Raw genomic sequence first — 26,905 nt, 5'->3', positions numbered from 1 at the left:
TGGCACTATGGGGTCCATGAGATACCAGGACATTTTATATCAAAATTTGGCTGCTGCTGCCAGGAAACAAAAACTGGGCCTTCATTGGATCTTCCAGCAGGACGGTGATCCTAAGCACATGTCCAAATAAACATAAAAATGGTCAGCTGACCGCAGAATCAAGCTTCTGCCATGGCCATCTCAGTCCCCTGACCTGAACCCCACTGAAAACCTGTGGGCTGAGCTGAAGAGGAGAGTGTACAAGAGAGGGCCGAGGACCCTGGGTGATCTGGGGAGATTCTGTAAAGAGGAATGGTCTCAGATGCCCTGCTCTGTATTCTCCAACCTTATAAAATGTCATAGGAGACTCAGTGCTGTTATACTGGCAAAGGGAGGCTGTACAGAGTATTAAAAGCAGGGCTGCCAATAATCGTGTGTGTTTGTTGAAAATAATTATTTCTTGATGAAGGATTTGTTTTTCTTTGAATAAATTTATTTCAATGAAAGGTTGGATTTTTCTCATTTTTTTCAGTGTGAGATGAAGCTGCTTCGCCAAAAGGTGGATTTTTTTCTAACCCTTTTTACAAATCTTTACAAGGGGGGCCAATAATTGTGGAGGGACTGTATATTGTTTATATACGACACTGTATTTGTACTAAATGGTGGTAAGTTAATCATGTCCTCTACTGTGAACACCCGTGTAAAATAATCATTAAACTCATTTACTATATCAATTTTCATTTTCAATTATAAGGCCCTTACTATCCTGCAGATGAGTGATTTCAGCTTTTAGAGCTCTTTTGGAGTTAAAATATTGGAAGAAACATTTAATGTCATAAGAGAGGGATGGAATACCGGTTCCATCAAATTGACAGGTCGGGTCAAAAGGTCACTTGTGGGCGGGGCTTGTGTAGGCGGGGCTGTGGTGGTATGATGTGACGTCACGGGAGTTGTATTTATTTATTATTTATTTCATTATTTATTTTATTTATTATTTATTTATTAAATTATTTATTATTTATTTTAAATTATTTATTTTAAATTATTATTTATTATTATTATAAATTATTTTAAATGATTTATTTAATTATAATTTTATTTTAAAATTATATTGAGGAGAGTGTTATATTGAGGAGAGTGCTTATGAGTGTGTGTGTTATTTTAATAAGTTATTATTTTGTCGGGCACAGCCGGGGCCGAGCGGGGGTGGGTTACCTGATGGAGCGTGAGCGTACGGCGTGTCTGGTGTTACGGTACCGCGGTAAGGTCCCGGGCTTTGGAGAATCAGCAAAGGCCTTAGAACCCTGTGTCTGGTGCGGTACTGCGCTAAGGTCCCCGCGGGCTCGGATAATCCTCGGAGAGAGCGATGCCGGAGAGCTGAGAGCCGTGCCGTGGCGCGAGTCTGATGCCGGCGAGCTGAGAGCCGTGCCGCTGCGCGAGTCTGTGACAAACTCTGAGAGACTGAGACTCTGGGAGAAAATGATAAAGTTGGAGCGAAGAATGAGAGGAGGAGGAGGTGGAGGGTCTGTCGTCCAATAAAAACGCTTGGCGCTAGTTTTGACAATGTATGTGTGTTTCTTCCTCACGCAGGCGTTTGTATTACATCAGCGTATGGTGCCACACTTTTGAAGGCCGTCTCTATCGACTTGGGCCATACATGCACCCCCAGTAAAATCAGTTTGAAGCTTTGTTCCCCGTATATGACCTCGCACAAGTACAGATATGAGTGCACCTGGTTAATTACAATTAAATAATCTAGTAAAGACACGCAAGCGTATTACAGCAGCGTATGGGGCCATACTTTTGAAGGTCGTCTCTATCGACTCGGGCCATACATCAAGTTGGATACCTCGGCTACCAGTAAATCCTGTTTTTCATACATGACAGTACAGATATAGGTTAACAGTGAAACGATATGACTGCACCCGGTTGATATTGCGGCGAGCGGGGGGGGCCTATTCCTCCTAGGGCAGAGGCACAAGTATCTCCGAGGTCTTACCCTTCCTGCCAGCCAAAGAGCCACAAGTTTCATCCAGGCCTTACCCGGTGAGTATATTATTTCTTTTATTAGCGTGATAAAAATGCTAATTAATTAAATCAAATTAAATTAACATTCTAATAATAGGTATTCTCTGTTTATTCTATGTACAAGAGAGAGAGTGCGCTGACCGGTCAAGAGAAAATCTACAAGAGACCTGAATCAACAGGTATGGACGGAGCATCACCACCACCGGCTATACCCGAAGCCTTATTAAATGAAATAGACATTATCAACAATGCTAATAATGAAAATGATGAGGATTACTCTGCTCAACACGACTCGCCACCCGCGGCGCCCGATGAAACAGTGGCCCAAGAGCCCTGTTTTCTGCCATCCCTAGAGACATTAAGAAGCATGTTAAATGAAAGGGGCTCTGAAGCAGAAGGGGGGCTCCCCCCCAGCGATGAGGTCGCATGGTCCCCCGCAGATGCTGAATTGTGGGAGGCCTTGTCAGACGCAGAATTTCTTCTCGATGCTGAGGAGATTGAAAATGAATTGGGGCTGGGACAATTTGAAAATGTTGAACAGGAAGGTGGCGGTGGTATCGGTGACGTGGACCCCCAGCCTGACGGGGTCATTCATCGGCGCAGATTCAATAACGTACAGATTAGACGGATTCTAAATATACCCCATCCTAGAAACGAAGGCAATTTCCGCGAGTACTATGAAAATGTAATCGAGGGGTTTCAAAATATTGTGAATGAGGCGATACCTTACGCCGCATGGGGAGCTTATATACAGGTCACCCTGCGCGCTGACTTTTTAAACGACGAGCTGTCGCAAATTGTACGGTATGGGGAGGGGGAGCTGACAGACTTGCAGCAACTGCTGGATCGCCTGGTGCAGTCTAATCAAGAGATTTTAAACGATTCCAACCTAGAAGTAATCGTAGACGTAATAAATATCCCACGCGGCGGGGGCGTTGGAAACAAACGTAAACTACAGACCATGTTAGCTTCAGAAATAATTTCTAAAAAAGCCAGACACATGTTTATCATTAATAACAACACCAACGCGTGTTTCGCCATAAACTTGGCGCATCTGCTGCACGAAAACTTCACTGACGCCGAGGCTGAAAAGCTCGGCCTGGAGTTACAGGAGAAAGCGGGATTCAGCCCCGACCACACAGTCGCTTTGAATGACATTATCAATTTCGAGAAAATCATTGATTGCAAAGCAGTGGTGTATTATCAACAACCTTATTCAAACAATCTCCAAATTTACCAGACACCCACACCTACCGACGGTAGACGGGTGGTGTATTTCTTTTTACACAATCAGCATTTTTACGGCATTAAAAGCGTAAAGGGGTTCTTAGGGGTGGGCTACGTTTGCACGAGCTGTTTCAAAGGGTTCGACTCGCCTCACAGTCACCGGTGCGAAAAGTTCTGCAGCGTCTGTCAGACTATTTGCAGAGGTGAAAGCACACCGTCGATACTGTGTGAGCGGTGTAATTTCAGATGCTTAAATGACACATGCTTTGAGCGTCACCGTACGCCGCGGGTCTGCCCAGTTAGGGGGGAGCTTGCTAGCCCCTGTGACAAGTTCAGAAAATGCAAAGCTTGCGGGGTCAGATACTACCAAAGTCCCGAGAACCCAAAACCGCACACGTGTAAAGCAGTAAAATGTAATATCTGCGACGCTAAACTCCACACACCAGAATCAGACATATCCACCCCACATCTCTGCTATCTAAATCCTCCCGAGAAGCCTAACAGAGGGGGACGGGCCGAAAGGGGTGAGGGGAGTAAAAAGGCCCCCGAAAGGGGTGAGGGGAGTAAAAAGGCCCCCGAATATGTGTTTTTTGATTTTGAAACATCTCAGAGGTCGGGTACCCATATCCCGGTTTACGTGTGCGCCATCTCCGATCAGAACGAGACAATGACCGCCGAGGGGCCCGACTGCGCGCTACAGTTTCTCAGACATTTCAGGGCGCCCTTCTATAGAGGCGTCTGTTTCATTAGTCACTACGGAAAGGCATTCGATAATTACATCGTACTGAACGCGATGGTGAAGGAAGGCGTGGAACCGCGTGTGGTGTCACAGGGGAATAAAATCATCCTCATCCTGGACAGCGTGTTTGAGCAAAGGTACATCGACAGTCACTCCTTTCTAAGCATGCCTTTGAGAAAAATCCCCGATGCGATGGGATGCTCGACTCAGATGCGAAAAGGCTATTTTCCGCATCATTTCACAGACATGGAAAACTTTAGTTACTTGGGGCCCTACCCCCCTCCCGATCAATTTGGGCCCGATCAAATGTCCGGCAAAGAACGCGACAAGTTTTATCAATGGTACGACAGTGTAAAGCACCAGACCTTTAATTTTCACAAAGAGATGATCGCTTACTGTAAAAACGACGTGGAGATTCTGAGAGAGGGCTGCTTGCGCTTCCTGCGGGAGTTTAAAACGCTCACGGGTTGCGATCCCTTCTCAGCGGCCACCATCGCTTCGGCCGCGTTGCTGGTTTACAGGACAAATTTCCTCCCCAGAGATACGATCGCGATCCCGGATGTATGGGATTACAGGAGGCAATACAAAAGTTATTCGAACGTGTCCATCCAGTGGCTGGAATTCATAGGGCGCACGCGCGGCATCGAAATTCGACACGCGCTGCGCGGGGGTGAAGTGCGTGTGGGGCGCTTTCACCTAGACGGATACGCCGAGATAGAGGGGGAGAAATGGGCTTTCGAGTTTCTAGGTTGTCAGTTTCACGGCTGTCCTACCTGCAACAACGAACACGATATCTGCCCCCTGACCCGTGAGAGCTTCGGTGCCCTGTACGTTAAAACAAGGGAAAAACTCGAGGCGTTGTGCCAAGAGTTTAATATGAACGTGGAATCTATCTGGGAACACGAATGGGCTCACGCTAAAACTCACGACCCACAGGTACAGCGTTTCCTGTCAGACTTCGAGCCCCCTGAGCCCCTAAGGCCGCGAGAAGCGCTGTTTGGGGGTCGGACGTCGGCGATTCGCCTGCGTTACGACGTCACGGGGCAAGAGCGCGTCCACTACGTGGATTTCACGTCGCTGTACCCGTACACTCTGGCTAAATGTGAATTCCCCGTGGGGCACCCTGAAATCATTCATTCGAATTTTAAGCCTCTGAATGAATACTTTGGCCTGATCAAAGCCACGGTCAACACCCCCCGCGAACTGTTTTTCCCCGTCCTACCCAGCAGACTGCCAAATGGGAAACTAGTGTTTACCCTCTGCAGGACATGCGCGATCGAGAACAGACAGGAGGGGGCCTGCGGGCATTCCGACGCAGAGCGGGAACTGACAGGTGTCTGGGTTTCAGCGGAGGTAAATCTGGCTTTAGAGAGGGGGTATTCGGTCGTGAAGGTGCACGAAGTGTGGCATTTTCCCCAGACCAGCGGGGAGCTGTTTAGAGATTACATTAAAACCTTTCTCAAAGTGAAGCAGCAGGCTTCGGGCTACCCCGACGACGCGACCGATGACGAGGGTCGCAGGGAGTACATAAAAAACTATCTCGAGCGTGAGGGGATCGAATTGGAGCCCGATAAGATAGTGTCTAACGAGGGGAAGAGGCAGGTGTCCAAACTTCTGCTTAACTCGCTGTGGGGTAAACTGGCGCAGAGGAGCAACATGCTCCAGACATGCTTAGTGTCTGACCCGGGGGAGTTTTTTAATTTTTTCTGCTCGGACCTGTATGAGATTTCCAGCTTCGCGTTTGTCAACGACGAGGTCGCCCTCATCCGCTGGCGTTACAAGTCTTCCTACAAAGTGCCGCCGGGAAAGACTAACATATTCATAGCCTGTCAAACTACCGCGTGGGGCCGGTTGACGCTTTACAAAGAACTGGAAAAATTGGGGCGGAGGGTGCTGTATCACGACACCGACAGCATCGTGTACATAAGCAGGCCTGGTGAATATGAGCCGACCTTAGGCAATTACCTGGGCGAGCTGACGTCCGAATTAGCCCCAGACGAATACATTGCTTCGTGGGGTGCGCTGGGACCAAAAAGTTACTGTTACCGACTCAACAACGGGAAAACACAAATGAAATGTAAGGGTATAACTCTAAATTACGAAACCTGTCAAAAGGTAAACTTTGACAGTATGATAGGATTGATTGAAAACTACATCGGAGGCTGTAGGAATAACCCCACTATAATGACGCACTACAACAAAATCGAACGCGACATGAAAAGTTTTCGCCTGTTTAATAGGCCTCTAGATAAAAAGGTCAGGGTCGTCTACGACAAACGCAGATTGCTGACTAGCGGGGAAACTCTGCCTTTTGGTTACTGAAATGTAAAACTAGCAGCATGGTCTTTAAAAACCTGTTAAAGTTTTTTCAAACATGTTCATTTGTTTAAACTGAAAAGTTTTTTCAAACATGTTCATTTGTTTAAACTGAAAAGTTTTTCCAAAGATGTTTTTTAAAAATCAAAGATGTACAACTGTTTTAAAATGTTTATAGTAAGATGTTTTTTAAAAATCAAAGATGTACAAATGTTTTAAACTGAAAAGTTTTTCCAAAGATGTGCAAATGTTTTAAACTGAAAAGTTTTTCTAAAGATGTTTTTTTTAATCAAAGATGTACAAATGTTTTAAGCTGAAAAGTTTTTCTAAAGTTGTTTTTAAAATGTAACTTGTGTATGTTTTTATTTTCAAACTTGTGTACTGAAATGTGTTGTACATTTATCACAAGAGTTTCTATTAAAACTTTCACCCACGCACTCTGTGTCTGTGAAAGCTGACACCCCTGCAGCACCAGTTTGCACGTGTGTGTGTGTGTGTGTGTGTGTGTGTGTGTGTGTGTGTGTGTGTGTGTGTGTGTGTGTGTGTGTGTGTGTGTGTGTGTGTGTGTGTGTGTGTCTGCGCGCGGAAAGATTTAAAAGATTAGGGCAGTATTTTCCGTTTCATCAGTTTTTTTTGCAAGACGATGGGTAGCGGCGTGAGAGAGGTCGACTTTGATCACCGTTTAGAATTGCCGTTTACGGCTATAATCGCAGGGGCGAGTTCTTCGGGGAAAACCTATTTCACTAAAGAAATGCTTTTAAATCAGAGTCACTGTTTCATAGGGGCCCCCGTTAAAAAAATTGTGTGGTGTTTCGCTTCCCATCAGCCGCTGTATGATGAACTGCGCGATCGGATCACCGAAATTGAATTTATACAAGGGCTTCCTAAAAGCTGGGAGGACGAGGAACGCTTCCCCTCAGGCTTCTTGATAATCATCGATGATTTGATGGACAGCGCGTCCGAAAACAAACTCGTGGCAGAAGCTTTCACGAGGTTCAGACATCACCGACAAATCTCGGTCATCTACCTGGTGCAGAACGTATTTCACCAGGGCAAGTACAGCAGGACTATAGCCCTAAATACTACTTATTATTGTCTGTTTAAGAATGTGCGAGACAGAATGCAAATCAAAGTTTTAGCTCAGCAGATGTTTCCTTGGCAGAAAAAGTTTTTTCTAGATTCTTATCAAGAGGCGACAGGGCCACCCCACGGTTATTTATTGGTCGATTTGAGAGCCACGTGCCCAGAAGAGTTCCGACTCAGGACCGGATTATTACCGGGGTCGCTACCCGTCGTCTTTCTACCGGCGAGCCATTGATTTATCACTACTAAGCTATGTCCGATCATCTCAGGAAACACCTGCCGACCCTTAAAGTTTTACAGAGGACGAGGGGGGTGAAACGTAAAAAGATTCTTACGGCTGACCCATCTAATGACATAATTTTGGCTCTCTCCGAAATCTGTCTCAATCTCATAAGAGGCCGTATACCTTTAACCGTGGCTCAATTTAAAAAGCTGAAGAAACAGAAAAGACTGATTAAACTTTTCGCCTGTAAGAAAAACAGCGTTGCTAGGAAACGCAAGGCAGTGCTTCAAAGAGGAGGATTCTTACTACCGCTCTTATCAGTGGCTCTGCCATTCGTCACAAGCCTGTTTTCCCGGTAAGACGGCTAATTAGCTTTTTACCAACATGAGCGAAGTGAAAAAAATGTTCATGCTGACCCCCCAACAACTCCGTACGCTGACCCAGAGGGGGACCCCGCATACCATCGGCGAATCGGCCCAGGGCGAACTTGAAAACCAGATGCACGGTTTAATAAATCAGCCGGGTATGAATTTGCATGAAAAAGTAAAGAGATACAATCAATTGCTACAGAGGTATCTGAATCTAGTCCGAAAAGAGGAACATCAGGGGCGAGAAATTGTCCTTACTGAGCGGAAAGAAAAAACGGAGGAGGAGGAGGAGGAGGAGGGGAGACAGCCTGACAGCGGCAACGCGACTAGGGACAAATCTGTACAGGAAGTTGTCCAGCAAGTGGCTCCCAGGGCTAGAAAGAACGTGGGGTACATCATGCAGAAACTGCTCGATTCCGACGGGGCGGTACGTTGGACCCAGTCGGGTGAACTCATCATCAGAGATAGACCCATTAAAGGTTCCCATATTTTAGATTTGATGAAAACTTTATCACAGCCTAAATCCCACACCGTCGAATATCCTAAAGGCTGGGATCCCTTTTTAAACGTGATATCCGAATTAAACATACCCCTCACGAGCGTGGGTAACATCCAAGCCAGGAAAGCCCTAAGCCATCTTAAAGATTACGGCGGAAGGGGTCCCCCGCCACCCTCCTCCCCTCCTGTGAAACAGAAGCTCGGGAGACGTAGAAAACGTATTGCGGACGACTCGCCACCCCCGCTCGCGGGAACCCCTCACACGCAGCGCGATTCCTCCCCTGAATATCGTTTATGGCCTATAAAGGGTACTCCTTATGCTCCGTGGATAGATTACAGCGATTAAGTGTTTTATATACGTGTGGAAAAAAATTAAAATGCCTGTAACGCAGCTGTTAATAAAATGTTAAATTTATTGAATAAAAGGTGTCACGTTTTTATTTTTTCCCCCGACATTAACCTAACATCCCTAACAATTTTTTTATTTATTTTTTTTTACCCCAACATTAATATAACAACCATAACAATTTTTTTATTTTTTCCCCCATCATTAATCTAAGAACCATAACAATCTTTAAATAGTTTTAAGGAACATACATTTTGCAGCTTTGAAAGTTTATCAGCATTAACACGGCTAATACACTTGTGATATTTCTTGATAAACTTGGATACTAGAGCGTCGTTTTTCCTCAAGTCGTCAGAGTACAACATCATAGTCTCTTGAAATGAAAGGCCCTTGAAGCGGTGGTAGAGGAAAAAGGCGACGTGGGCCCCGCACGTGGAAGAAAAGTCGGGTTGAACTTGACGCGTATTATACCTTATTTCGGTAGCGTGCATCCCCAAGAAGCGCATAAAACTCTTTGGGTAGTAAGGGGAATCGGGGGGATAACCGTAAGAATCAAAGAAGGAGGCTTTGCCCTCTTGGGGCTCCAAAATTATCCCGATCCAGTGTTCACCCTCTCTATTCTGGTCATGCGTGTTTGCGACCAGAAAAGCGGGCCTGGTCTCTATGCGGGCGGGTAATAAATCGCTAGGCCACACGCCTCCAAAAGCATCCCCTAGCAGGGGGCGTAAAAGGCATTCCAGCTGGTGAGTGTTCATGATGATGATTAAAAGTCCACCAAAACCTGTCTCTTGGCGTTTATTTCAATCACGCTGTCGAAGCAGGCGTAGACGATGAGACTCATGGTTCGAGGTAGCGGGGCTCTGAACCTTAAATCCAGACGGCACGTGCCGCTGATGGCGGGTGACAGGGTACCGCCGTCCAGCTCGTCGTCTCGGGAGAGATTGAGAGCAAATAGCGAGTATCCGTTTTCAAAATCCTCGCGGTTAATGCATAACGGCGAATCCCTTAAATGCCTGTTTGTAGCCAGGAAAAGGTTGTAAAACTCTCTGACCGACTGCCTCGCGTTAAAATCGGGCTGGAACGGTTTGCTGGGTATGTGTCGCCCGTTGACTGAGAGGCTCAGAAATTCCAGGTCACAATGCTGAAACCTGAACGGGTTTCGGTTTCGCGTACCCACGAACGCCGCGTGGTCCACGATCCCCAAAACGATGTAGCGCGGTAAGTTGCCCAGGAAGAGGTTGTCCTGCGGGCAGACCCGCGATTGCGCGGGCAGCGTATAATTTTTAACGACTACCCTGCTTATAGGGTACAGGGCGTTTGCTTTCAGGAGAGCGGCCGCGTGACCCAGTGACACCGCCGGGGAGACCTCCACTTTTTTCACAAACAGGCTGGCCCTCAGTATTTTCAGCTCGTAATCGGTGTCATTTCTACACATGAGGCTAAAGTCGCTTTTAGCCTTTACAAACTTTAAGCGTATATCCACATTGTTTAACAGCATCCGTTCACTGAAAAAAATATCTGCGTGTATAGGGCCCATTACAGAAAATTCCCTAGAGTTTCTACAGAAGGCGGCTCGCTTCTGCAACCCCACATTAGGCCCCTGCGCGGAGACGTCCACGCTATCCAAATCGGCTCCGACGTCTTTGTACCAGAGCCCTGCCGAAAACTGACTCTCTAGCGTATCTGTAGAAAAATTGAGCAGGGTCTCTATGAATGACCTATAGGGGTGCGTGGCCGACGAAGAACTGATCAGGACGTCGTTCAGACTCACATCCAGCTGAGAGAATATGCTGTTTAGCGGGTACTGTATAATACCACAGGGGTCGGCGTCAACCAGGGGGGCTCCATCGGCCCTAACGATCCTGAGCCTTAGATATAGCAGTGTAGAGTTGAGGTCCAGATAGAAATTGCCCGACCCCGGTATTAGGAAATCCAAAACATCCTGATCGGTAATGGAATTTAATGGGTTGATTTCTACATAATTGGTCTGATCTATGGATAATTGCGTCATAGGGGCCGCAAATAGATCTAGCTCAGATTTGGTGCATTCTGCTGAGAGGCGGTGAGCTAGAGCCATTCTTGATTACTTGGTGTTTTCTCTCTCTCTCTCTCTCTCTTAAAATATGTCCCCGGGGGGTTTCCTGTTTCTCTTAGCCTGTCGAGACTTGGGAATCCTCACGGCTCTGCCAAGTTTATTTTTTTTTCTCCGATGACCTTGGTGCTGCGGTAGAGGGGCCTGGGCTCTCGTTCTACTCCCCCTCCTCCGAGAGAGGAACAGCAGACCCGACCCTTCCTGCTTGGGGTCAGCTGTGTTTGTAAAACGGCCGCTGACTACAGAGCTGGCGAGATCCGATCCTATTCCTTTGACCGCCGATTTCAAATGAGGTTTCGCTATATCGACCCCACGCTTAAGAAAGGGTAAAACAAATCTAAAAGCCCTACTGAGCATGGAGCCCAAGCCACGCCCGTACATCACTGGGCCCCCCGCAAAACCGGGGAGCCCATGTCCTGCCTGACTGGTGTAATACGAAATAAATCTCTGAGGATTGTGGTACGCCATGCTCCCCCCACCACCACCACCACGTGCGCTTTCTCTTGTTTTGTTTTTAAACGGGGCGAAAGTGTAGCTTGACGATCGTTTTTCCGTAGGAGAAATTAATCAGAGTATTCTGATCGTTCTTTATCTCAATATGCAAATTCTGCAGGCTCTGCTTGTTCACCGGTACGTAGTGCAGCTTGTGGAACGGCAAAGTGACTACGTCGCCGAACGCACCGTCTATTTTAACGGTTCTGAGAAGCGGGACTACAAATTCCCCCACGTGCTGCGGTTCCACAATGTTACAGTAGACGTACATATTGTAGAATCCCGCGTGAATGTCGGCAGGGTAGGGTGAGGTCGACCCGCTACCTCCTCCTCCTAGGTTATACCAGTGACCCGGCTCAAAGCCCAGCATGTAGGCCAGAGTAGGTTTAAATTGGATCTTGTACTTCTGGTTTCCCGTTATATTAACCCTTCGCGTAATCTCGTTGTATGAGAAGGAAACTTCACTACCTAATTTTTTTAACGTAGCGTCCATCTCTGTCACAATCTGTTTCAGAGATTCATAATAGCCGACTTTAATTTTCCGAGAAAAAAGGAAAGGCCGATCCACTAAAGGATCGGCCTCTCTCTTTGCCTCCGCCTCCGTATCCCGCAATTCAAAACTATTTTCCGGGTATGTGATATTTCGCCACGTGTAACAATACATGATTTCAGCCAGCGCTACCTCGTAAGGCCCCCGTAGCTCTATAGGTCGCGATAACATCACAGTGTAATCCGAACTCTTGTTATCGGGGAAGATGGAGAGACAAGAGTTTGACGGCAGCGTGAGGTAAAAAGAGGGGCGATCCTCCATTTTTCCCCCTCTTTTCTATTAAAAAATTAAACCTGTATCAAGTCCGACCGCGGTATCCACGAATCGAACCTTGAGGGCCAACCCTGCCAATGTACTAAAATCCACTTTTTCCCCTTTCTGTCGGTCTTTGAGCCTATAACCTTCTCGACCTTGAACGTGCGTCTCGGAGATATTTTGATTTTCTGCAGCTCCGCTTCATAGAATGTCCCCTCTAGTATTTCGCCGCGCACGTCCCTCAATTTATACACCGGTGGGGATCTGGGCACACGGTCGCATATGACAAAGTACTCATCGGTGAATGTCTGCTCGTACTTTTTGTCAAATATCTGACTGTGCTTGGAGACTCTCACGGTGTCCCCTATGTTAAACTTAAAATGTGGCCGTGTGCTTTTTTTCTTCAGAGGGCCGTATAGATTATCAAATACTAGATGAGCATTATCGAGCGTGACCTCGGAAGGTTTCATTTTAATAGCGCTGTGAAATGACTGGTTGTACCCCTTTAATAGATCGTCCAACACGTCCACATATCTCCGAGTGTTTTTAGCCGTAAAGTACCTGTACATCCTTTCTTTTAACGTTCGATTAAATCTCTCTACGACGGAAGCTTTAAGTTCACTAGCCGTAGTGAAATGGGTGATTTTATGAGTTTTTAAAAGTTTCTGAAAAGTCCCATTTAAAAACTCCTTACCGGCATCCGTCTGTAGCTTGAGGGGGACGCCCCCCTCGGTTAAAATAGAATCAAAGGCCTCCTTTACAGCTTCCCCAGTCTTGTTTCTTATAGCACGCGCGTAGGCTTTTTTAGAAAAAACATCAATCACCGTAAGGAGGTATTTTAACCCGTCGTTGTATTTGGCCAGCCCTTGCATGTCGCATAAATCGGCCTGCCACTGATACATGGCTCTCGGTACAAACACTCTGTTCCTAGGGAAATTCTTTTTAACCGGTTTATGTAAAGTATAACTGTCTTGCATAGACAGCCAGTCTCTGATGTCATCACTACTCACTTTTCCACCCACCCCTCTCTTCAGTCTGGAGAAACCCCCGTATGACCCCGGCTGGCTGGGGTCATAGTACGAACGGCTCAAGACGCGAGCTGTAGTCTTGGCAACAGACATGCTTCACACACAGTGAGTGGGAGAGAGCGGCGAAGTGCCGTTTTATAGCTGTCTGTGGAGGGGGGGATGTTAACAGACTGAGTGAACATCAGTGAAATTCTGTTTTTTTTTTTTTATGTATTTAACCCATATTGTGTAGAGTTTGTGTATTATTTAATATTGTGTATTATTATTATTATTATTTTACAAAAGAGTTTAGCTGGGGTGGGGATCGAACCCACGCGGACATATGTCCATTGGATCTTAAGTCCAACGCCTTAACCACTCGGCCACCCTGCTCAACATATTTGTCTATTATTTACAAAGACACTGGTATTCAAGTTTTAAATTTTTTTATTATTATTATTATTATAATTTTACATTTTTTTTTTTTATTAGTATATAATTAGTGAAAGATATATATTTAAAAAATGTTAGTATACAATTTGTGAAAGATACATTTAAAAAATGCTGGTATACAATTTGTGAAAGTTACATTTAAAAAATGCTGGTATACAATTTGTGAAAGATACATTTAAAAAATGCTGGTATACAATTTGTGAAAGATACATTTAAAAAAATGCTGGTATACAATTTGTGAAAGTTACATTTTTTAAGATATATTTAAAAAATACTGGTATACAATTAGTGAAAGATATATATTTTAAAAATGCAGGTATACAATTAGTGAAAGATATATATTTTAAAAATGCCGGTATACAATTAGTGAAAGATATATATTTTAAAAATGCAGGTATACAATTAGTTACACCCGTGACAGTTGTTGAGGAAAATTAGCGATGTCACATGCATTAAGGTGGATATAGTGGCTTTTTCAACGATACATGTATGCAGAGTAGAAAGCAACTGATTAACATCGATAGGCTGGTTATCATGAAATTTATAGGCAACTACATCTACTATTAAAGCGTAAAATACAAAAATGTGATTACAGTCAAATTCATTGTCGGGGATACAAGATAGACAGGCACGTATGAGACTTTCGGGGGGTTGTCTTTCTCCCTCTGCCATCAGCTGAGTAAGTAAATCCATCCCCCGCTGATAATTTTCTCCGACTTGAGCAATCTCAAATAACACTCTATGAAAGCAGCAACAAGCATGATCATCCCCACAATCGCTTTTCTTGTTTTTATCAATAGCATGCATCAACAGCGGACTAACTTTTTCTAAAAAAACATTTAACATAAACCGTCGTAAGAGTCTCCCGATACCGTTCCCCATCACAAGATGCTTTTGTTTTACTCTCAGGCCTCCCAACGAGTCAGAAATTCTTCTTCCAGGAGCTGCTTAAGGGAGGGGTTCTGTTCAAACAGATCTTGTTCCAGTCGACTGATTTCCAGCATGCCGTCGCGGGCCTCATGCAGATCGTACAGGATAGCTTCCACTGCCCCCTCCAACCTGCCGACGGCCGCTCCGATGCCCAGGGTCGACAGAACGTGGGTCAAGGCGGGTGTCAGCCGGTCGGTCCAGAGGTCACGCAACACAGAGTCAAAGTGTATGTAAAAGTAATTTCTACCTGGGGGAAACAAACAAGGGTGTTGTCTCTGACTGGGGTGCCGCACTTCACAACCGTAGCAGTTTCTCTCTTGATGTTTCCTGATGACTGAGGCTAAAAGGCCCACTATCATAGCCTTAATACAAGTCAGCATCCCACGGCAGAGAGCCGGTCTGGAGAGAAGCGTGCAGATCTCAGGCGCCGGAGAGTCCTCTCCAGGATCAGAGGCCGGTGTTGATGGAGGGGACGGGGAGAGCTCCCCGGCGTCAGAGGCTGGTGTTGGTGGGAGTTCCCCAGGATCAGAGGCCTGTGTTGCAGTTGTAGCCTCATTGTCCCCGCTTTCGTCGTCGGAGAACACACTGTGGCTATAATTTGCTGATGCTGCCATGATGTTGTTGATGTTTGTGAAAGGGGTTGTAACGGAGTCCACTTTATATAGCGACGGTGGGTGAGGGGGAGAGGGGGTGGGGGTGATCCTTACGGCGTAGGTTTTTTCAACTCTTGCATCTCCTTACGCCCCCGACTCTCCTTAAACATCGCTTGGAAGTAACCGGACTTTTCTTTAATCACCCGCATCCAAATCACAAACGGTATCAGCAGCCCAAAACAGTCGCATTTAGGCCGCTGCCATATATTCAGCATTCTCTTGTCCAGCTCCCCGGTCGCGTCCCACTTCATAAAGGTGCTACGTTGTTTACGAGCATCTCTATAGTACATCTCCATTCTTCCCTTGTCCACCTGAATGTCGGGGTCGGGGGTCTCCTCCATCAACGGAGCAACGATAGTCTTCAAGTTTCCCCATTCCGTTTCAGAAAAAAACACCTGATAAGGGTCGTCTTTCGTGGGGTCTGGGCCGTCTCCGATGACCTGAAAGACGCGCAGATCCTCCGCAGCGTTGTCAAAGAGGCAGACCAGTTTATCCCCGTTGGGCAGCTCCCAGGTAGCTCTCGGGTCTTCCGACGGGCGCATCATAGGAACCCGTCTACTTGCCGTATCAATCGTCCTAGGAGCCCCCGGCGGCTGCATAACGGTCTCCTGCTCCTGCTGAGTCTTAGAAGGTGAGGCTGAATCTTTCATTTCGGTAGTGCTGGACATGTCTGTATTTTTTTAAGAATTAGTGTTCCCCATACATCGCAAAGCTCCATATATTCCCCGCTGGTGGGGGCGTGGTACGGGTGATAAGGCCTGGCGCCTCTACCCTAGGAGGAAAAGGCCCCCCTCCCCGCTCGCCGAGGGTCTCCCCAGGTGCAGTCATATCGTTTCTCTGTTAAGCGCTGGGAGTCGACGTGTCCAACTTGATGTATGGCCCGAGTCGATAGAGACGACCTTCAAAAGTATGGCCCCATACGCTGCTGTAATACGCTTGCGTGTCTTTACTAGATTATTTAATTGTAATTAACCAGGTGCACTCATATCTGTACTTGTGCGAGGTCATATACGGGGAACAAAGCTTCAAACTGATTTTACTGGGGGTGCATGTATGGCCCAAGTCGATAGAGACGGCCTTCAAAAGTGTGGCACCATACGCTGATGTAATACAAACGCCTGCGTGAGGAAGAAACACACATACATTGTCAAAACTAGCGCCAAGCGTTTTTATTGGACGACAGACCCTCCACCTCCTCCTCCTCTCATTCTTCGCTCCAACTTTATCATTTTCTCCCAGAGTCTCAGTCTCTCAGAGTTTGTCACAGACTCGCGCAGCGGCACGGCTCTCAGCTCGCCGGCATCAGACTCGCGCCACGGCACGGCTCTCAGCTCTCCGGCATCGCTCTCTCCGAGGATTATCCGAGCCCGCGGGGACCTTAGCGCAGTACCGCACCAGACACAGGGTTCTAAGGCCTTTGCTGATTCTCCAAAGCCCGGGACCTTACCGCGGTACCGTAACACCAGACACGCCGTACGCTCACGCTCCATCAGGTAACCCACCCCCGCTCGGCCCCGGCTGTGCCCGACAAAATAATAACTTATTAAAATAACACACACACTCATAAGCACTCTCCTCAATATAACACTCTCCTCAATATAATTTTAAAATAAAATTATAATTAAATAAATCATTTAAAATAATTTATAATAATAATAAATAATAATTTAAAATAAATAATTTAAAATAAATAATAAATAATTTAATAAATAAATAATAAATAAAATAAATAATGAAATAAATAATAAATAAATACAACTCCCGTGACGTCACATCATACCACCACAGCCCCGCCTACACAAGCCCCGCCCACAAGTGACCTTTTGACCCGACCTGTCAATTTGATGGAACCGGTATTCCATCCCTCTCTGTCATACTTAACATCCAATGCAGTCTTACTTTCGACATTCCACTTACTGTAGTGAGTCTAATGTTATTTTTTAAGTCAACCTCTAGACTTTGATACTCCTGCTTTATTTTGAAATCACTAGCTATGTTCCACCTTATTATCTCCAGCGTACAGTGTGAAATACCCAGTAATACTCACCTCACTACCCACAGTTTACAGTATGGAATACCCAGTAAGACTGACCTCAGTAACTCCAGTTTACAGTGTGGAATACCCAGTCAGACTGACCTCAGTATCTCCAGGTTGCAGTGTAAGTCCTCCAGTCCAGCAGAAAGCAGCTTCACTCCTGAGTCCTGCAGGTCATTGTCACTCAGGTCCAGCTCTCTCAGGGGTGAGGAGTTTGATCTGAGAGCTGAAGCCAGTGCCTCACAGCATTTCTCTGTGAGTTCACACCAGCCCACCCTTAAAAAAATGAAACACTTTTAAATCCACTTTTTACACTGCAGCACTGTATTCAAATGAGGAGAATATGGACCATGACATAATGGATTTTCAGAAAACAATTAAATTATTAAAAATCATTTTAACAATCATTCCGATTCTGTTTGGTGTCCATTATTTTTTGTCCATAACACGTTAAAGTCAACATGTTTATCTGTAACAGTGCCGTTAACTTTGCTAACCAACACAAATGTTTTGCATGGATTATATGGTTGAATGGATATTTCCTGCTTCACTGCTTAATTATTTCTAGCATGGATCGAGGGCTGATAAGATTGTGGGATATAAGGAAGTAGGATAAGAAAACAGAAGCTGTTTGTGTTTGTTTATTATGTAACTGCTGAAAGGCATTGTGGGTTTTCTTACTGTCCAGTTACGTTTGTGTAAAATGCATATTCTGTACTCACTGCAGCTTCTCCAGTTTACAGCTGAGATCCTCCAGTACAGCAGAGAGCAGCTTCACTCCTGAGTGTCCTGGGTGATTGTAGCTCAGATCCAGTTCTCTCAGGTGTGAGGGGTTTAACTTCAGAGCTGAAGCCAGGGAAGAACAGCCTTCTTCTGTGACCCTACAGCCTGACAACCTGCAGAGAGAGAGAGACAGAAACTCCCCAATAAATAATATCACCTCACCATTATAATTATTAAATAAATGTGATGCTCTAATAAATAATTCAAGAATTACAGTTTAGTGTCTAAGACAAGGCAGGACCCCTCCTCTCTTTCCCTTAGCTAATTGCTCACTATCTCCTCTTTATAGTGTGGAATACACAGTAATACTGACCTCAGTATCTAAAGCGTACAGTGTGGAATACCCAATATTACTGACCTCAGTATCTCCAGTTTGTGGTTTGGAATACCCAGCAATACTGGCCTCAGTATCCCCAGTTTACAGTGTGGAATATCCAGTAATACTGGCCTCAGTATCTTCAGTTTGCGGTGTGGAATACCCAGCAATACTGGCCTCAGTATCCTCAGTTTACAGTGTGGAATATCCAGTAATACTGACCTCAGTACCTGCAGTTTACAGTGTGGAATACCCAGTAATACTGGCCTCAGTATCTCCAGTTTACAGTGTGAATTACCCAGTAATGCTGGCCTCAGTACCCCCAGTTTACAGTGTGGAATACCCAGTAATACTGGCCTCAGTATCCCCAGTTTACAGTGTGGAATACCCAGTAATACTGACCTCAATATCTTCAGTTTACAGTGTAAATCCCCCAGTGCAGCAGAGAGCAGCTTCACTCCTGAATCCTTCAGGTTATTGTCACTCAGGTCCAGCTCTCTCAGGGGGGAAGAGTTTGATCTTAGAGCTGAAGACAGCACTTCAAAGTGTTTATCTATGAGATCACAGCTGTTCAGCCTGAAACAGAAAACACTTTAAGACACAGACATACACACATCCTACACATTAGTAAAATACAAAGCATTACAATAAGCATTTGTTTTCAGTATAATTAGCAGCATAGCTTACACCTCAAAATGAATTATAGTCTGTAGAGTGTTCTGTGTGTCCTGACAATCTGCTGCAGTCATATGATCACTAATTGTGAGTCAGTGCATCTTTGCTCAAAACTAGAGGTAAAAACATTAAGTACAAGCTATAGGAATACATAGGAACACATCAACAGCAAGATGGACGTGAACCTCCCATAACAGTCAGACCAGTGCTTCCAGTGCAGTCCTTAGCCATCTTTCTGCCAGGTGTCCCTACACTCGACACGTATCACTGAAAGGAGGAGATGTGAACATTCCCAGCAGCTAATGCAGCAGCAACTGGCACTTGGATTCCTGATCCCATGAGTAAAATCCTTTTTCTCCCTGTATTGTTATACCTGGGAAGATGTCAAATCACCAATTACGTCTGGGTGATATGACGATATTGTCGGTAATGAGCGTAATAAGACAAGTATCCCGGTGTCTATATCTGACAGTGACTAACCGGCAATTATTGTCTTTGCTGGGGAAACGTGCTTAGGCTACATACAAAGCAAGATAACAGAAGGATCCATGATTTGCTTTCAGTTCAGCCTTCTAGCCAAAGATTCTGAAGCAGTTAAAAAGAAACATTGCGCAGAATTTCACAAGCATTGTCCCTTGCAGTAACCATGCGTTCGCCATTCTTGTAAGTTCAGTATTGTCACATCACCAACTTCTATCTCTGAGTCAGCAGCCAGAATGTCAGTCATTCAAGTGCAGCTTTCTGGTGGGAATTTTGAGCTTCCCGACTCAGTTTTTTGTGTCTGAGTCTCAGGCACGGCTTTAAGTGTGTCCCTGACCCGCCGTCTCGGTGGAGGACTGTCTGCTCGCGGCCGGTGGTTTTGGGCATGTGCGGCAGGCCTGCCCACGAGGGGAGCTCCCCCCCCCCGGGGGAGCGCGAGGAGGGGCGCGAGGCCCCGGCGCTGGTGCGGGACACCGAGCACCGCAGGGGCGCCGATACTGTAGTAACGGACTTGGACTCAGACCGTGGGGACCGGGAGGACGAGCCCCCCCCTTCCTGTAGTCACTGCCCCCACCCCCGCTCCCGAGCCACGCTGAGACGGCGGGCTGGCAGAGGAGCCCGGCCCGGACGCAGCAGGACCTGCTGGCGGCGGCGCGGTGAGTGACTCCGCACCTGCTGAGACAGCGGGCTGACAGAGGAGCCCGGCCCGGACGCAGCAGGGCCCGCTGGCGGCAGCGCGGTGAGTGACTCCGCACCTGCTGAGCCCGGCACTGACCCACCTGTAGACACACCGCAGCGGAACATCCTGAGCCTGAGCTGGACCTGCACTTACTGGATTCTGAGATCATGAGGACGTAGAGAGTTTGGCTGATGACTTGGAAGACTCACAGGCCTCCATGGACTCCAGCACCCCTGTAGGTAGGACCAAGGTTTACTCTCTTGAGCAAATCTGTTTCTTTCTGGACAGCACTAAAGGCCAGAGAAAACCTAAGATAGAGTGCTATGCCCCTGATTGGAAACTGTTTTACCTTCATGTACGATGGCGATGAGGAAATTTACTTTGGACGAGCTTGATAAACAGAAGCGGTGCAGATTAAAGAAGCTTCACACCCCCTTGTGGAATTTGAGTGCTGACATTCAGGGACTCCCCATGTCTGCGTTCCCACCTGCCTCTCCTTCCTACTTATGCTGCCATAGCCATATCTGCCGGAGCTTACATACTGCACTCACCTAACTGTTTGCACTGCCTCTAGTCTCCCCTACTTTGGCTAACTGCACATTTTATTTCCCCTACTCCCCCTAGGCTGTGCTGCCTGGAGACCCCACATTTTTAAGATATCCTGCCTACCCTGCTGTCTACGACGTCTCCACTACCTGTGAGTCCTTCCGGCCTGCTCACCCTTCTGCCTGTGACATCTTCCCTGTTTACCCTGCTGCCGTACTACTGTTCTCCCTGCCATCTGAAGCAGCTCCAGCACTTGCCTTCATCACCTCCCTGCCCCCCACTTTGTGACTGAAATGTTAAGATTGGGATAATGTGAATTAGGACTTTGCCATCTTGATCATTTGACTTCCTCTGCTGCCCCCTGGAGGATGGGCTCCCCCTTTCAGTCTGGTTAGGGTTAGGGCTTCCTCTGCTGCCCCCTGGAGGATGGGCTCCCCCTTTGAGTCTGGTTAGGGTTATGGCTTCCTCTGCTGCCCCCTGGAGGATGGGCTCCCCCTTTGAGTCTGGTTAGGGTTAGGGCTTCCTCTGCTGCCCCCTGGAGGATGGGCTCCCCCTTTGAGTCTGGTTAGGGTTAGGGCTTCCTTTGCTGCCCCCTGGAGGATGGGCTCCCCCTTTGAGTCTGGTTCCTCCCAAGGATTCTTCTTTCTAGGGTAATTTTCCTTGCCACTGTCCCCTCTGACTTGCTCACTGGGGGCTTTGGGCAGGGATGCTGTAAAGTGCTTTGAGATGATCTAATGTTGTGAAAACACACTATATAAATAAAACTGAACTGAACTGAAATTGCATTCAGTGTTTGGTGGGGGGGGGGACTCAAAATGAGATCTGAACCAGCAACCTTCTGCTCATGGACACAGAGTCCGAGCCCAAAGAGTCACGCACCACACCCAGTATTTACAGAAATGCGTCCTACAGCATCCAGAACTGAAACGAATATGAGTGGTTTTCCCACTATTAATGAAAACCAGACCATTCTGTATGATGCTGTATCTTTGGTTATTTGTTACACAAAGGATGGTCGTGGAAATCTTGTCTTTTTGTTTTTACTACATCACTACCTTCAGTTAATATAAACTAGATTAAAAAGGAACCTTGTTGTTAAAAGAGGGGAAATAAATTTTATATATATATATATATATATATATATATATATATATATATATATATATATATATATATATATATAAATTTAATATTTTAAACAATGTTTATCTATTTCTGCCGGACTAGATGTGCCGTCACATCCTCAGCCAGGTGCAGCTGAGGCCAGCAGAGGGCGCCAGTGAGCAGCCAGAGACAGCAGTCATACGGAAGCTCCCAGCTCTGGGCTCCATCACATGAACACGCCTGCTGACAATAACACTCACATACCACTTATACACCCTGTGGATAAAGAGCCCTCACTGTTTCTATAGCAGGTTAGGATGCTGTGCCTGTGATCAGAAGGCAAACTGGATGGGAATGGAAACGTAGTAACAAACAAAAAGTGACATCACTACCTTCAGTCATTAATAATAATAATAACCGACACTTTTATTGTCCCTGTAGGGAAATTGTCTTTACGCCTCCCACAACTTGCTCTTTTTTCATAGAGGAAGTTGTCTGCGAAGGGCTGCCAGCTGCAGCAGCGCCCAGGGAGCTGGGAGTTAAGGGCCTTGCTCAAGGACCCACAGTCTGAGGCGGGGTTTGAACCTGCGACCTTCTGATTACAGGCACACAGGTTAAGCCCTCAGAGCCACACACCGCTCCCTCAATATCAATTATAAAGGCTGTGGTCAAGATTAGCTACTGCTATACAAACAGCTATAGCTGTGATTATCAAAATAAAACTCACTTATTGATCCATGAGGAGAAATATATAATATATATTACACATTTCAAACAATATTCATGCATTACTGCCAGACCAGACATGATTTCCCATCCCCACGTAACTTACAGAGCCGTCCTGGAGTTCTTGACCACAGGCAGCAGCCTGCAGTGCTGTTTATCTCGTCTGATATATTTCTTCAGGTCAAACACATCCAGCTCCTCATCTGACATCAGCATCACAAAGGCCAGAGCTGAGTACTGTGCAGGTGAAAGGTCATCTACTGAAATGTTTCCTGAATTCAGGTATCTTTGTACTTCCTCTACTAGAGAGTTGTCCCCCAGTTCAGTCAGACAGTGGAACAGGTTGATGGTCCTTTCTGGAGATAAATTCTCCTGTATTTTCTCCTTGATGTATTGGGCTGTTTCCTTAATGGTTTGTGAGCAGGTTTCTGTTGGCCCCAGTAGCCTTTGTAACAGAGTCTTACTGGAGTCTGTTGAGAGGCCCAGAAGGAAGCGAAGGTAGAGGTCCAAGTGTCCATTCTTGCTCTCTAATGCCTCATTCACTGCAGTCTTCAGCAGGTCAGCTGATGAGTTTGACAGAAACACATATAAAGCAGCGAGATACTCCTGGATGCTCAGATGCACAAAGCAGTACACCTTCTCCTGGTACAACCCATACTCCTCTTTAAAGACTTCTGTGCACACTCCAGAGTAAACTGAAGTTTCAGTGACATCAATGCCATTCCCTGTCAGATCTTCCTCATAAAATATGAGATTGCCTTTCTCAAGGTTGTCAAAAGCAAGTTTACCAAGTTTTAAAAGGAATTCCTTGCTGTATTCTTTAAGCTTAGTTTCTTGTTTTTTCATATACTTGTCATTTGTTAAACTTGTCTGAAAGATCAGGAAGTGTGTGTACATTTCAGTCAGAGTCCTTGGAATTTCTCCCCTGTCAGTCTCACTAAAAAACCTCTTAAGCACAGTGGCTGAAATCCAGCAGAACACAGGAATGTGGCACATGATGAAGAGGCTCCTTGATGATTTCACATGTGTGATGATCCTGCTGGCCAGGCTCTGATCATTAAATCTCCTCCTGAAATACTCCTCCTTCTGGGCATCACTGAACCCTCGTATCTCTGTCACCTGGTGGACACACTCAGGAGGTATCTGATTGGCTGCTGCTGGCCGGGAGGTTATCCAGAGGAGAGCGGATGGGAGCAGATTCCCCTTAATGAGGTTAGTCAACAGCACATCCAGTGATGTTTTCTTTGTTACATCAAACCAGCTCTCATTGTTCTGAAAATCGAAAGGAAGGCGACACTCATCCAGACCATCAAAGATGAACAAGATTTTGTACATAAACAGCTCAGTGGATTCAAGAGATTTCAGTTCTGGGACAAAGTGGCAAAGCAGTTCAATGAGACTGTATTCACCCTTAATCAAATTCAGGTCCCGGAAAGGAAGAGCAAATATGAAGTGAACATCCTGGTTTGCTTTTCCTTCTGCCCAGTCGAGAATAAATTTCTGCACAGAGACTGTTTTCCCGATACCTGCCACCCCTTTAGTGAGTACAGTTCTGATTGGTGTCTCATGCCCACATAAGGGTTTAAATATATCATTGCACTTGACAGTAGTATCTTCTGTTCGCCTTTTCTTGGATGCTGTTTCAATCTGTCTCACTTCATGTTCATCATTGACTGCTCCAGTTCCGCCTTCAGTTATGTAGAGTTCTGTGTAAATCTCACTGAGAAGTGTTGGCTGTCCTTCCTTAGCTTTCCCTTCAAATACACACTCAAATTGCTTCTTAAGTTTACATTTCATTTCCTGTTGATGTTGCAGCATGAGCTGTCCTGAAAAGAAATGAGAGGAAAATGCACTAATTCTCACCGTGATCCTGACCAATATGAGAGGAAAAATATTTTCCAAAAACACACTTTTTTGCACATACATATCCTGATATTTCCCTGTGACTGTGAATGTGAAACTGAAAGTTTTATCATGCGTATTTTACTGGAACACCGCATACAGGACCGTGAATAAGCCTTAGGCAGCCAAAGGAAATGTTTAAAGCCATTTATCTGGGTAGTAAGTGTATATCTGCTCAGAACCAAAAAAAACACAAAACCCCTTTTCATTTCCCAAATCTCTCCTCAGGGGCACCACAGCCAGTCCATGTATTTGTTAAATTTCACCACCAGCTCACTTCATTCATTAATTAAATAAGTTTAAAACTCAATGAGATATTGATCAGCCACATGAGGTGTGTTAGTGGTCAAGTAAAAAAATACAGGGATATACTGCACGATTTCTGTAAATATTAGGTTGATTTTGGGAGAGGTTCTGAAATGGCAAACACACTTTGACATACATATTATAGTAGTTCTACACCAACATAAAGACCATTTAAACATCCTTTTCTTTGACTGCCTAAGACGTTTACACAATATTGTACATGTACATAATATTATAAAGTTCTTACTCTTGTCCAGCAGGTCAGCAAGATCATTATGTTTCATGATCCTCAGGATGTACACTGTGATCTTCAGAGCTACCTCTCTAACACTGGTCTTCTGCATCTGACCATCACAGTCCAGGGCATTGTCCTCCTCCAGCTGAGGCTCAGAGCATTCTGGGTAATTCTGATCTAGGTGCCTCACAAACGTCTTCAGCTCGTCCTTTAGGAACTTCATGGCTTTTTCCTCTAGCGACTAAAATAAACAGTCAGAGTTAATTATTGCTACTTACACCAAACCTTTTCAGAGTTTCACTTGTGAATCATAGTTTAAAACATATTTTCTTTAAGATGATGAATTTATTATTATGCAGCTGTATAAAATATAAGCTAATTCACATAACAGCCAAGAAAATATATATCAGCAATAAATACAAACCTTCAATTTGGATGATAAACCCGATTTATCATGTAGATCTGAACTGCAATCTTCCATTTGGTCTCTGTGAATTAGGCAGAAACATAAAGACCTCAATTCATCTACACAAATGTAACAGAAAGGCTGAAAAGTTCCCCATTAAAATTGCTGTTACTGCAGATAAAGAATAACACTGTGGTATATTACAACACCAATTCCAAAAAGTTGGACATTGTGCAAATTGTAAATAAAAACAGAATGTAATGATATGGAAATCTCATAAACCTGTATTATATTCATAACAAAGTATAGAAAACATATCAGATGTTTAAACTGAGACATTTTGCTATTTCATGAAAAATATTGGCTCATTTTGAATTTCATGACAGCAACGTATCTCAAAAAAGTTGGGATGGGGGCAATAGAAGGCTGGAAAAGTTAGTGGTACAAAATCCCAATGTTAAGCTCGCCGGTGAACGGGGAAGGTGCACGGACAGGCAGGCAGGCAAGGATCAGGCAGGCCGGTAGAATAAGGGGGAAACGGGGTTTAATCACAGGACTAAGGGAAGGAAACATCAGACGCCAACTAACATGAATGACAGACCGGGAACCAGGGCAAGACATGGACTCAAATAGACAGGACTGATTGAAAATAATCGGACACAGGTGGGTACGATCCGGGAAGCACACGTGGATAATCAGGGGGGCGTGGCACACACGAGGATAATCAGGGGGGCGTGGCACACAGGAGGATAATCAGGGGGGCGTGGCACACACGTGGATAATCAGGGGGGCGTGGCACACACGAGGATAATCAGGGGGGCGTGGCACACACGTGGATAATCAGGGGGCGTGGCACACACGAGGATCGTACGAGTCGGGTATGACAGACCCCCCCCCCTCAGAGGAGGCGACGGACGAGACGAGGGAAACGGGACCTGGAAAAGAAGAACAAAACCATTCAAGGGACCGGAAACATGACAGAGACACAGAACAGGCACAGAGACAAGAAGTAAGACAAAACCTGATAAAGGACAGGGAGGGCAGACAGACTAGGAAAGGAGACACAGCGGGAACAGGCGGGACAAAAGGACCAGGAGTGAACGGAGGAGGAACAAAGGGACGAGGAAGGGAGACAGGAGAGACAAAGCCGGGAGGAGGAGCAAACGAAGGAGGGAGACAGGCAGGGGAGTAGGGAGAGAAGGAGGGGGAACCAAGGGGAGTCCGAGGGAGCCCCAGCGGGCAACGGGTGGCCGTCAGAGGGGCCGCAGGCGGCCGGAACAGGAGGGGACCTCAGAGCAGCAGAGGAGGCAGGGCGAGGCACTGACGGAGGGGCAGAGGAGGGAGGTGGAGGGAGACCCAAGGAAGGGGACGAAGGAGCTGGAGGGGACCTAGGCGAGGGCAAGGAGAGGGGGGGGAGCCGCAGCAGGCGGCGACGTCCTCCGATGCGCCGGAGTGGAGGGAACCGCAGGCAAC

The 26,905-nt window shown here is 46.0% G+C and overlaps 2 protein-coding genes and 1 non-coding gene across 7 annotated transcripts in view; 1 reads left to right on the top strand and 2 right to left on the bottom strand.

The window, feature by feature from the left end:
• LOC125721947 (uncharacterized) overlaps positions 1-26,905 on the top strand; it is a 235,463-nt gene that overhangs the window by 8,920 nt on the left and 199,638 nt on the right. The window lies entirely within an intron of this gene.
• LOC125721935 (NACHT, LRR and PYD domains-containing protein 12-like) overlaps positions 1-26,905 on the bottom strand; it is a 67,401-nt gene that overhangs the window by 15,212 nt on the left and 25,284 nt on the right. For 3 of the 5 annotated variants that reach the window (XM_048998147.1, XM_048998148.1, XM_048998149.1), the window contains 6 exons: positions 25,451-25,514; positions 25,039-25,267; positions 22,690-24,409; positions 18,776-18,949; positions 17,997-18,170; positions 17,377-17,550 (listed from right to left, as the gene is read on the bottom strand). In XM_048998147.1, the coding sequence (XP_048854104.1) occupies positions 17,377-17,550; positions 17,997-18,170; positions 18,776-18,949; positions 22,690-24,409; positions 25,039-25,267; positions 25,451-25,514 (2,535 nt within the window). The remainder of the gene's footprint in view (positions 1-17,376; positions 17,551-17,996; positions 18,171-18,775; positions 18,950-22,689; positions 24,410-25,038; positions 25,268-25,450; positions 25,515-26,905) is intronic. The other 2 variants (XM_048998150.1, XM_048998151.1) reach the window with 2 other exon arrangements.
• Positions 13,514-13,596, bottom strand: trnal-uaa (transfer RNA leucine (anticodon UAA)). The gene has a single exon. It is a non-coding gene; the product is annotated as a tRNA-Leu (tRNA).

This window comes from Brienomyrus brachyistius, unplaced genomic scaffold (assembly GCF_023856365.1).
Source record: "Brienomyrus brachyistius isolate T26 unplaced genomic scaffold, BBRACH_0.4 scaffold36, whole genome shotgun sequence".
Lineage (NCBI taxonomy): Eukaryota > Metazoa > Chordata > Actinopteri > Osteoglossiformes > Mormyridae > Brienomyrus > Brienomyrus brachyistius.
The sequence above is the reverse complement of the archived record's forward strand: the minus strand, read 5'-3'. Positions and strand labels throughout refer to the sequence as shown.